At 35.7% G+C, this 13090-nt stretch overlaps 1 protein-coding gene across 10 annotated transcripts in view; it reads left to right on the forward strand.

Annotated features, from left to right (window-relative positions):
- SHLD2 (shieldin complex subunit 2) overlaps positions 1-13090 on the forward strand; it is a 114725-nt gene that overhangs the window by 90735 nt on the left and 10900 nt on the right. For all 10 annotated transcript variants that reach the window (XM_024986904.2, XM_059882697.1, XM_002698944.7 and 7 more), the window contains 3 exons: positions 2776-2970; positions 3298-3432; positions 10652-10858. In XM_024986904.2, the coding sequence (XP_024842672.1) occupies positions 2776-2970; positions 3298-3432; positions 10652-10858 (537 nt within the window). The remainder of the gene's footprint in view (positions 1-2775; positions 2971-3297; positions 3433-10651; positions 10859-13090) is intronic.

Here is a 13090-nt window from a genome sequence, read left to right on the forward strand (position 1 = left end):
GTCTTATCTTCACTCTTCCTCTCTTTCTCATTCATCTTTCATGATATCTGTTTTTTTTCTTTTATGTTCATTATCTTTGTTATGATATCACCATTGTTTTATAAAATTCATTTATGAATTAAGTAACCTTAATTAGAATAGATTTCATATCAGGTTCTGGAAACTTCAGAACATTTGTTTTTATCCATCCACTCAGCTATACTAGAAATCTTGTCTTTCAATCTTTTCTTTAGCCTCCATATCTGACTGTTTTAGGTTCTGCCTCTGAACTAGTTCACAAGCCTGTCACCCTTTTCTCCTTCATGCAGTCTTGCCTGGTTTCCAGCTCTCATCATCTGCTGGATGGTCATTAGCTTCCTAAAACGCTCTTCCTACTTTTGTCTGTGAAAATTGCTTCTTCTGCATTAAAGCATTCATAAACTTGCACGGGAAGATATTACATCCCTTTTTTTTTTCTGCCAGTTTTATGAGATATAATTGACATACAGCACTGTGTAAATTTAAGGTACACAGCATAATACATAATGATTTGAGTTGTATACATCATGAAATGATTATGACAATAAGTTAAGTGAATACCATCGCATATGAATGAGATGATAAAAGATAATAAAATTAAAAAGAAGAAAATGTTTTTCCTGTGATGAGAACTCTTAGGATTCACTCTCTTAATAATTTTCACATGTAACATAGAGCAGTGTTAATATATTTATCATGTTGTGCATGACACCCCTAGTACTTACTTATCTTATAACTGAAGCTTTATACCTTTTGACTGCCTTCATCAATTCCCCCTCACGGCCCCCCATCTCTGTTAACCATAATATTACATCTTTATTTTCACTAATTGCCTACTGAAAATTAACATTTCCTTCCATTATGAATAAGGTGATGATCCACAGTAATATTTTCAATACTTGTGACTTGATCGCCAATGGAAAGCACATATATTTTCATATCACATTATAGTTGTTGGAGGTAACTTGAATATTATTTATCCACATGATACTTTGGCATACTTTGAAGTTATAGTAGTTGCTGCGTACTCTGCTATATCTTATTATTTAATGTTTTAATGAGGCACATAAGTTATCCTCAGTTTTAAAAATATTTTGATTACTGTATTTCCATATAATTGGTTATCCTATTTCATTTGATGAATTTTGAGATATTACTCTGTAATAAAAATGTTGTAAAATTAGATAATGGTTATAGCCACACAACTTTGTGAAGTACAAAAAGCAAAACACTGAAATGTATACTCTAAAAGGGTGAACTTGGGAATTCCCTGGTGGTCCAGTGGTTAGGAATCTGCACTTTCACTGCTGAGGTTCATTCCCTGGATGGTGAACTAAGATCTCACAAGCCGCACAGTGTGGCCAGAAAAAAAAGAAAAAGGGTGAACTTTATGTATGTGAATTATATTCCAATAAAGTTGTTACAAAAATATTATTCTGATAATGGGTCCATATGCTTTATCAGAATACCAAAAGCATCTGAGATACGTAAAGGATTACTAACCCTTTCTCTTTACCTGGAAACATATTTTTCTTCCCAGTTACTACCTAGAAACCTTTTCTTAGGCATTTTCCCAAAGCATTGCTCAAATATTTCCTCAATAAAGCAAGCCTCTTCCAACTTCCCTGGGCAGGTCTTTACTACTACTACTACTACTAAGTCACTTCAGTCGTGTCCGACTCTGTGCGACCCCATAGACGGCAGCCCACCAGGCTCCCCCGTCCCTGGGATTCTCCAGGCAAGAACACTGGAGTGGGTTGCCATTTCCTTCTCCAATGCATGAAAGTGAAAAGTGAAAGTGAAGTCGCTCAGTGGTGTCCGACCCTCAGCGACCCCATGGACTGCAGCCTTCCAGGCTCCTCCATCCATGGGATTTTCCAAGCAAGAGTACTGGAGTGGGGTGCCATTGCCTTCTCCGGGCAGGTCTTTAGGTGCGCTCTTAGGAATGCTTACACGTGTTGCTTATATCCTAAGCCCAGTGCTGGTTGTCAACCTCTAGGCTGATAATTTCTTCAGCCTTGAGATCATGTCTTTGTATCCCTAGCACTGGGAGTCTCAAATGGCTGTTTTTCTGTGTAGTATTCAGATGGGTGGTTAGAGAGGAGAATGACAGCATTTTAGCTAGTGAATATGGTGAGGGCAGAGGCTTAAAAGTGAGAAAGAATAGAACATGTTCTTGGAGGGCCAGTTAGAGGAGTGTTAGGAGTATTTCAGATGAGAAATGCTAACAGTCTTGAGGAAGAATAGGGGTGGTTGGGATAGCTGGGGAAGATGTGATCAAATCAGATTTCAGGGATTAGGGCGCTGGTTGGATAAACAGGGTAATGGAGGAGTCAAAAAAATAATTGATGCATATCTATATATAGCTGATTCATTTTGTTGTATAGCAGAAACTAACACAACATTGTCAAGCAACTATACCCCAATTAAAAAAAAACTAAAATATTGGTCTTGGTTAATTGGTAGAAAAATGATACTGTTAATGAAATAGAGAAGTAAGGGAACAGGGCAGTTTTGGGTTTTTTTTTTTTTTTTTGCAGATGATAAATAATTCCATTTCCGTTGGTTAAAAACATCAAGCTTATTTTGGCATCTAACCTGGTTCAAGGATAAGCTACATGCTTTATAGAAATTAAATCATGTTTGACACTTAATCACACTTTGCAACATAAAATACAGTTCTAAGAAAATGCCGTGTTATCAAGAAAATATAACGTTTCCCTCTTTTGTATATATGGTCTTTTTTTTCTTTCCTAGATTCCAGTATGATTAGTAATGTTGTACTTCAAGACTTACTGGCATATGTATCTTCAAAACATTCCTATCTCAGAGATCTTCCTCAGAGGCATCCTCAGAAAATGAGCAGTATAGAATTTATAGAATTGGAGCAGCTTCAGCCAGACATACTAGTCCATGCAATTCTAAGAGTTGTTGATATCACTGTACTGACAGGTAAATATTTTGGGTACTTCATCAATCTTAGGTTATAAAAAAATTAAGACATAACAAGGACCTACTGTTACACAGGGAACTGTGCTCAGTATTTTATAATAACATATAAGGGAAGGAAACCTGAAGAAGAGTGTATATATCACTGTGCTGTATGCCTGAAACTAATGTGATACTGTAGATCAACTGTATTTTGATTAAAAGAAACTTAAGCACAGGACTGTCTTAGTGTACCGTTTGGTTATCAGTAGATATTTATCATTAGACAGTAAAGTATGATATCACATGCAGTAGAGTAACGCCAACTAAATATTTCTTTTCCTTTTCCAGAGGCGTTATACAGTTATAGAGGACAGAAGCAAAGGAAAGTTATGTTAACAGTGGAACAGACCCAAGGTCAACATTATGTGCTTGTATTATGGGGTCCTGGAGCAGCCTGGTACCCTCAACTTCAAAGGAAAAAAGGTAAATACACGAAAAAGCATTTAATCTATTTATAGATAAGTAAATGATTAATGCTTATGAGCCTAAGATGAAGGGACTCTGGAGATCAGACAACGTTTGAAATATAATTGAGCATGATTGAATATTCTTTTGTAGATTTCTTGTTACAATTTTTTACCTCCTGTAAACAACTCAACGATCTATAATCCTCTATAATTAATGGCAGCAAATTAAAAGGTTTCATTTATTCCCAGGTATACTACTTTACCTTTTTAGTGAAGATTGAAGATCTTACCTTCCTTGGATAATGTTGTTTAAAAATTTAATTCTGGAGATGCTTCTACAATTTTTATTCAGCCAAGGTACTCTGATAAATAAACTCCTCTCTGGTTATAGGGCAGATGTTAGAGGAGTTGCATTAACTCTTTCAAGTCACAGTGTTACTGTTTAATAAATTACTATGTTCCAGGTTTTTATTCCAGTTGTTTTAAAAGTGTGGACTATTAGACATCCATAGCATGTTCATGTTTAAAGTATGACCCATGGTTACATTTTTCTTTAGAGCATCAGTTAATCATTTATGAGGTATTAAATGGAATTGGAACAACAGACTGGTTCCAAATAGGGAAAGGAGTACGTCAAGGCTGTATATTGTCACCCTGGTTATTTAACTTATATGCATAGTACATCATGAGAAATGCTGGGCTGGATGAAACACAAGCTGGACTCAAGATTGCCAGGAGAAATATCAGTAACCTCAGATATGCAGATGATACCACCCTTATGGCAGAAAGCGAAGAACTAAAAAGAGCCTCTTGATGAAAATGAAAGAGGAGAATGAGAAAGTTGGCTTAAAACTCAACATTCAGAAAACTAAGATCATGGCATCCGGTCCCATCACTTCATGGCAAATAGATGGGGAAACAGTGGAAACAGTGACAGACTTTATTTTGGGGGGCTCCAAAATCACTGCAAATGGTGACTGCAGCCATGAAATTAAAAAACGCTTGCTCCTTGGAAGAAAAATTATGACCAACCTAGACAGCATATTAAAAAGCAGAGACATTACTTTGCCAACAAAGGTCCATCTAGCCAAAGCTATGGTTTTCCCAGTAGCCACGTATGGATGTGAGAGTTGGACTATAAAGAAAGCTGAGAGCCAAAGAATTGACGCTTTTGATCTGTGGTGCTGGAGAAGACTCTTGAGAATCCCTTGGACTGCAAGGAGATCCAACTAGTCCATCCTAAGGGAAATCAGTCCTGAATATTCATTGGAAGGACTGCTGCTGAAGTTGAAACTCCAATACTTTGGCCACCTAATGCGAAGAACTGACTCATTTGAAAAGACCCTGATGCTGGGAAAGATTTTGGGCAGGAGGAGAAGGGGACAACAGAGGATGAGATGGTTGGATGGCATCACCGACTCAATGGAAATGAGTCTGAGTAAACTCCCACCAACTCTGGGAGTTGATGATGGACAGGGAGGCCTGGCGTGCTGCAGTCCATGGGGTCACAAAGAGTTGGACACGACTGAGTGACTGAACTGAATTGATGTTTCAATAACATAGTGTAACATCTTCATTTTGATATTAGATCCTTTAGTTATAACAATCAGAGACAGTTTAATTAGTGACTTCTGAGTTATTTTACTCTGTTAAATTAATTCAGAGGTTGATTAGGTATGTGATCCATTCTTTTTTTACCTGAAAGAGTTAATGTGTCTTGCAAACTTCTATTTCAAAATAGTTATCTAAAGATAGGATCTATCACATTGCCTCTTTTAATCATTAATAGCCCATAACTAGGAATTGAGATAAGTCTGAAATTTGGCTTTCATGTTAAGATCAAACAGTGGCAAATATTTGTTTGGTTGAGAAATCTGAAAAACATGTGTCAGTGATACACAAACCATCATCACTGACCACTGTGTCATGGTCGGGAACATGAGTGTGCTGCATGCTGAGCAGAATGTAGATCAAAGGTGGCATTCCAATTATAGTGGAGCTGCAGCAAGGCATGCTCCATGCTTAACACGAATATCCCTTAAAAGCTGATGGTTATTCGGTCAATAGAAGAGGAAGTATATTTTCTCCAGATAATTCTTTGATATTTAGGTTAATGTTGAAAAATTATAAATCCATGAATTAAAGTATAGTTTCTTTGTTCATTTCTTCAGCATATTTATTTATATTTCAAGCTTTAATATCTGCCTTAATACCTCAAGATCTAATTTTGAAGAGTCATTTAAGTAAGTGGTTCTCCTTTCACAAATTGTTAGTATTCTGTCTATTCATCTAGTATTTCTTGAGGCATTCTCTGTATTATTCTGTCTGTACTGGGCCCTCGTTTTCCTTGTTCCCGAGGGTAACAAACTCACATTTAGGTGATATAATTAGAAGTGATTGTCAAGCAGTAATTACTGAATACTAGAGACAAAAGAGTTGATGTTTTGGAGAAAAATAATAAGAAATTAATTCCCAGGTTTTTTGAAATATGTTTAGCTAGTAAGAATTTGGTATGCCTGACATGCAGCAAGCACTGGTCACAGTGAAAGTCCTAATGAGGGTGGGCTGGGGACATAAACTACACTTCTTGGTAATAATTTGGTATGCATAATATAAGCTATTCAGAACTAAGTGCCTTTCGAATGCAATATTCTCCTGAAATCTAATAGAAGTCTAATATTTAAAAAAACATAACATTACAATAAAGTACACTCATGACATTACTGATTAAGCACAGAATAATACAAATGATCCCAACCTTTGTGACTATGCTTCGTGGAAAATCACAGTTATATCTGATGGAGGTTGGTATTCCTTCGCACCCTTAATTCATGATCGAAGTACAGAATTGTATCACAAACTGTCTTGGTGCTGCTCAGTCTCCCTCAGACTCACTAGCTTAACCCGCATTCGACTCCTTTCTGTTTCTTGAACACGCCAAACTTTTTCCTGCTTTGGGACCTTGAATTTATGCATTTCCCCTGCCTAGAGTGCTTCTTCCTCCAGCTCTCCCACAGATGGCTGTCCAATCTCATTTCCCCAGAGAGGCCTCACACATGAATATACAAAATCGCTCTGTATCATGTCACTCTTTGCATTGCACTTGTGCCGCCCAACACAGACAGATGATCCAGCTGATTTGCGTGCTTGATAATTAACTACTTTTCTCGGTAGGTTGTCAAGTTTGTGACTAAAAGCACCCTGATTAGCCTGTTCACCATTGTGTCCTCATCACACAGAACTGCCGGCACCAGTAGATACTTTCTTTATAAATGATTGAAGAATAAAATATAGATCAGGCAGCCATTTAAAATTCCCACTGTCTTTAAGGAATAGAGATGCAAGTTCGAGGAGGAAATAGCTTGTTTCAAATGATAAGAAAAAACTCACAAAGGTACAAATGCTTGCACATGAAGGTTGCACAGTCCATTGGCTGTGCTAAGAAACTGTTTTTAAACTTGGGCACTGAAGGCTCAAATTTCACACTGGAACTCCATCATGGTTAACTTAAACGATTAAGGGGGATGGATATATTGGAAGTGTACAGGAGTATCTCCTAGTAAATAGGGCAAGAGTGATGGGTTTCAGGGGGACTTGGAACTAGGAACAGAAAAGCTTTCTGGGCCCAGGCAACATCTCCATGAATTTGCTTTATTTTCTTAGTAGAGACTTTCTCTAGACTTTCTCTGCTTCTCAACATTATGGATAGCACATTGTTACTCCGTAGCTCCTGTTTTACTTTTCCTTTTAAGAAACCAGTCCTGTTTCTAAATTCCCAGTAAAGAGAATCTGATTGCCTAGTTTGAATTTGATTCAGTCAACTGTGGGCTGTAGCACAGGGTCAAAAAGTACCAGTTGGGGGATGCCCTGGCAGTCCAGTGGTTAGGACTCTCTGCACTTCCACTGCAGGAGGCATGGGAACTAAGGTCCCTCATGCTGTACTAAAAGGTAAAAAAAAGTACGAGTTGGAGTATGTAAGCTTATTTCAGTGGGTGAGGGAATAGTTAAGGGGGTCATTTGTGGTCTGGTGGACACACCAATATATTCACTATCTAAGATATGTATGTTCACTAGCCTGGATAGATGTATAGATATAATATTTAGTTTAAAAAAGTAGATTATAAAACTTCATGTACGGAGAAGGAAACGGCAACCCACTCCAGTATTCATGCCTGGAAAATCCCATGGACCGAGGAGCCTGGTGGGCTACAATCCATGGGGTTGCAAAGAGTCAGACACGACTGAGCGACTTCTGTGTTTTTGAAACTCAAAGGGATATGGGCCACTGAAAAGGATATAAACCAGGGCAGAATTTCTTAAAGAAGTAACAGATTAGTTAGTTACAACATCAAGATAAATGGAATTGAAACAGAGATGCTACCAAGAGAGCTGGGCAGTACTGCTTAAATAATGCTCAAGAGTTTCTGTTCTTACATTGTTTCCTCTTGAGAGAAGATGAGCAGCGCTGGGCCCACTCCCCTCTGCCTTTTCTGTTCCCCACTTTGGTTATGTGTTGTCACTTTCGGAATTGCACTTTTTTCACCTTGTCATAGTAGCTGCCAAAGTGTGTTTTTATAAACATGGGGTTCTAGAGCGCTGGCTTCCTGCGGCAGAGGAAAGAAAGAAATGCGTATTGTACAAAATCAGTACGTTCATATGTTTAATAAAATAGTTCTATTATTGAAAAAAAAAACTTCATGTATAATAGGATCCCATTTTAATAAAAGTGGATATATAAGTATATACACTTTAAAAATCTGGAAATACAGATACTAAAATGCTAGACATCTCTAGTAGTATTAGTGGTTTTTATTTTTTTATATTTTTAGTTTGAATTTCATGTATGGAATTTGCATTTATTTTTTAAACCTTTTAGTATAAAGAAACTTCAAACATATAGACAGAATAACACAATGAACTAAAGTACCCATTATCCATTTTACTGAAATACAGACAATCTTACTTTGCCTATTACTTTTCTTTTACTGTCTAAATATTTTATAAAAAGTATATTTTATTTTATAATTTAAAAATTAAAGCAAATTTTTTTAAATTGGTAGATATATTTGAAATATCTATCTAACAATTTGAGAAGAAATAAGAATTAAACTTATGCTTCATATTTGTGCCAGAATAAATGCTGGATGTATTACAAATTCAAATACTTTTAAAAGGAACAGTAAGTACTAGGAGAAAATATAAGTGAACTTATTTGGAACCCAAAGATTAGTAGGTTAAATAAAATGCTGTAACAAAAACTGCCATACATGAAAATCACCATATGCAGAATTAAAATGCAAGTGAAAAACCAGAAAAAAAATTGTATTTTTTCAGAAAATAATAGCATAATCTAAAGTCAAATCCTTGTGAGAATAAATGAGCAATAGATGTGAACAGGCAGGTCCTCAAAGAAGAGATTAAAGTGGCCAATAAATGTATGAAAAAAATTATTCTTACTAGCAATGGAAGGCAGACAAATAAAATAATAATGATAACTGATTTTTGTCCTAAGAAATCAGTAGAAAAGATATGGGGAAATAACCACTCTCGTAGATTATAGAAGATATAAACCGGCAACCCTTTTTTTTCTCTTTTTCTGATTGAAGTATAATTGACGTGTGTGTGTGTGCTTAGTCGCTCAGTCCTGTCCAACTCTTTCAACCCTATGGACCTCCCGCCAGGCTCCTCTGTCCTTGAGATTCTCCAGGCAAGAATACTGGAGTGGGTTGCCATGCCCGCCTCCAGGGGATCTTCCTAACCAAGAGATGGAACCTAGGTCTTCCACACTGCAGGCAGATTCTTTACCATCTGAGCCACCAGGGAACAACCTGGTTGTTTATTAGTTGTTTATTAGTTTCAGGGGAACAACCTTTCTTGAGGACAATTGACAGTGCATATGAAAGCCTGAATTTGGGATACCTTTGGCCTAATAATGACACTTAATAGGAAGTTATCATGACTATGCATAAAGATGTAGCTAAAAATATTTTACCATAGTACTAAATTTATAATAGTGAAAAATAAGAAACATGTCCCCAAAGAGAGGATTGTGCTAATAATTTTTAAGATTTTGGTATACCTGTGCAATGACATATTATGTAGTATTTTAAAATAATGCAGAATAATACTTAATGACATAAAATGTACATTTGACAGAGTAAGTAAAAATCAAACAAATTGAGAACAACTGCATGGACACTAAAATAGTAACTGTATTTATTTTGAGGTGTTGACTGTAGCTGCCATTTATTTCTTTACTTATCTCACCTGTGATTTCTAAGTATGTATTCTATAATAAGACAAGAAAATTGTTTTAAAATAGTGATTGGTTTTAAGCAACAACTTGGAATACATATGCTTTAGCTCTTTCTAACGATGCTCTGTCTATACAGATTTACTGACTTGTTTTAAAATTTCCCACAAAAAAATAGCTGTCCAGAGAGACTGAGGAGGTGGATGAGATGTGTGATTTAGATTTATAGACTGAAGTATGTGGGAAAATAAAAAGACACTTGTCATTAGAAGACTTTGTACTAAGAAACTTTTTTTGTTTTAATATAGTTTTAAAGTTGAATTTATTAATATGTAGTCTGATTGTTCCTGGAGAAGTGCATGGCAACCCACTGCAGTATTCTTGCCTGGAGAATCCCCATGGACAGAGGAGCTTGGTGGGCTACAGTCCATGGAGTCACAAAGAGTTGGACACGACTGAGTGACTAAGCACAGCACAGCGCAGTCTGATTGTTGAGCAAGAAAGTCTGTGCTACTGTGGTTCAGAATTATTACTGAAAGAATTAAAAATAGGAGCAACTGAATCTGAATGTTTTGTTGTTGTTGTTCCAAAAAAATTAGCTAAATAAGAAAACTAAGGTATTGAAAAATCATTGAGTAATATTGATTATGGTAGACATGTGTCCATTTCTATGTCATTATTTAAAAAAAAAAAACTTTCCTGTAGATAATCAGAATGAGAGTTTGCTATTCTGAATAGACAGTTGGTTATGATAAATTATGACTGTTTAGGAGACCAAGTAATCTTTAGAAAAAATTTTGTAAAAATTATCTCTACCATTGTTATTGCCTTAACACAACATTCATATTTTGCCTCTTTATATCCAAATTCCTTAATGAGATAAAAGTTGTATTTAACTGATTTAATCAGGTCAGTCTGTTTAATCTGGTTTTGATCCTAGATAATTTCCTTTTGGTAACTTTTTGTTTTTGTTTTGTTTAAGGTTATATTTGGGAATTTAAGTATCTTTTTGTTCAGCGCAATTGCATCCTAGAGAACCTAGAATTGCATACAACACCATGGTCATCCTGTGAGTGCCTGTTTGATGATGATAGAAGGGCAATTACATTTAAAGCAAAATTTCAAAAAAACACACCCTCCTTTGTGAAGATGTCAGATTTAGCAACACACCTAGAGGAAAAGCGTTCGGGTAAGATCTTATTTATAAAAGACATTGCTGGTTTTAATATAACCAAGGAAGCTGCTGTTCGTAGGAAACATGTATAACTGATGTAAAAGTGAAATAGAGGTCTCTGTAAGTAGCTGAAGCAGCTACTAACCTCTTCCTGACTTTCTGCCTATAATCCTTTGAGATTAATTTGTAATTATTAAGGGTTACTTAAAAATATTTTTTGCATACAGTTATAAGTAGCTTATCATTTAATAAGCCAGAAATAGATAGCAACTCTAATCAGAATCACTGTTGAGATAAATATTTTATCAAGTTACTAAGCTATCATCTATACATGATTGTTAAAAATTAACATTGGGGAATTTCCTGGTGGTTCAGTGGCTAAGACTCCATGCTTCCAATGTAGTGGGCCTGGGTTTGATCCCTCCTCAGGGAACTAGATGCCACATACCACACCTAAGACCCGGTATTGTAATAACACACTTCCTGAACTTGAATGTGTGTGTGTGTGTGTGTGCGTGTGTGTGTAAATTTCATTCTCTCAAGCATACCACATGGAAGGATGCCTGATGAATTTATATACATACTCACACAATTTCCATGAGCAAAATATAATTAATTTCTTTTGAGTGAAGTAGTAGAAGGAGTATGTTTTAGGTTTAGTATGCTATACACTTTGAAATAAAGAGAGTAAAATAGCAAAAATAAATAACTAGATAAATTGCTACAATTTTAGTGGGAAATAAAATGGGAAATACCAATACTTTCCACTAAATTGCACTGGCTTCTTAACTACGGAAATGATGCTAAAAGATGCTAACTCCTGGTTGATGGCATTATAAATTAAACAGCATTTAAAGCTATAGTTAGGGTTGCTAAATGCCAATAATGAGTAAATGTCAGTGATTATCAGTTTTGGAAACTAATAGAAAGCTTTCCAATGGCTATTATAGCAAATAAATTTAGAGGGAAAATAAAGGTTGAAAAAAATGAGATGTATCTGCAGGTTTATTGTTATATAATTTAAATTTTTTAATGAAGAAAAATTTGGTGAAAAATTTTCCTCAGAATTTGTATAAGATTACTGTTTTTGAAAAAAAATTACTGTTTTTGGGGATTTTATAGGTTGAGTTGTTACAAATAGCTCAGGAAATTTGGATCTTGACAGTGAATTTTAGCTTTATTCTCCAATTTGCATAAATAATCTTCTGAATTATTACAGATAGCTTTAGATTTCATTAAATGCTAGAATTGTTTTAAGTGAAATAAGATTATTTTTACAGTTTTTCTAATGAAAATAATCTGATCCCAAATAAATTAGGTTGAAGCTCCTAAGATACCACATGCTAAGACCCCCCACATTTCTTGGGGTTTTTTGCTAGCATGCTCTGCCCTCTTCTGGCTCGTCCACAGAAATGTAAGAGTTGGGTCCTATGCAGTTAATAGGACATTTCAGTTGGTGCTTTTCAAATTGGTTCAGAATATTAGATTAAAAAAAATTTTTTAACAAGATTTTTGGGATATAATTTTCATATAGGCAATTACCCTTATTTAATAAAGTGTGTACATTCACATGGGTAAGTATGGACATGAAACCCATGAAAGCAACACCACAGTCATGAAACCATCACCCGCCTCTTTGTATCTCTTTCCATCCCTCATCCCTGCCCCCGACCCTTCCAGGGAGTCAATCTGCTTTCTGTCACTAGAGATTAGTTTGAATTTTCTGCGCTTTTATATATATGGAATCATTTGTTTGGCATCTCTAACGGAGCCAGTTCTTGGAGAGGTATCAGTTTCTTTGAGATGTATCCATGTGGTTGTGTGTATCAGTAAACCATTCTTTATCCTGTTATACAAATACACCATGCTTTGTTTATTTGTTCAGTTCTGGATGTACATCTGGGTTGTTTCCAGTTCTTGGCTATTATAAAGTTTCCATAAACATTCAAGTACAAGGCATTATTCATAGTCTTTCTTTTCTCATGAGTGAATACCCAAGAATTGAATCAATAGCTGGATTATATGGCAGGCTTACGTTTAACTGTTAAAGAAACTGCCAGAAAAATAGAAATAAAGAAACTGCCTGTTTCCCAAAACAATTGTCCCATATTACATTTCCACCAACAGTGTATGAGCTCTGTTTTTTCCACACCCACCTCAGGTTTTGGTATGGACATTCTTCTTAATTTTGTTCATTCTAATAGATGTATAGTCATGGGTCATCATAATCTCAGCTTGCGTTTACTT

The sequence above is a fragment of the Bos taurus genome, chromosome 28 (assembly GCF_002263795.3).
Source record: "Bos taurus isolate L1 Dominette 01449 registration number 42190680 breed Hereford chromosome 28, ARS-UCD2.0, whole genome shotgun sequence".
NCBI lineage: Eukaryota > Metazoa > Chordata > Mammalia > Artiodactyla > Bovidae > Bos > Bos taurus.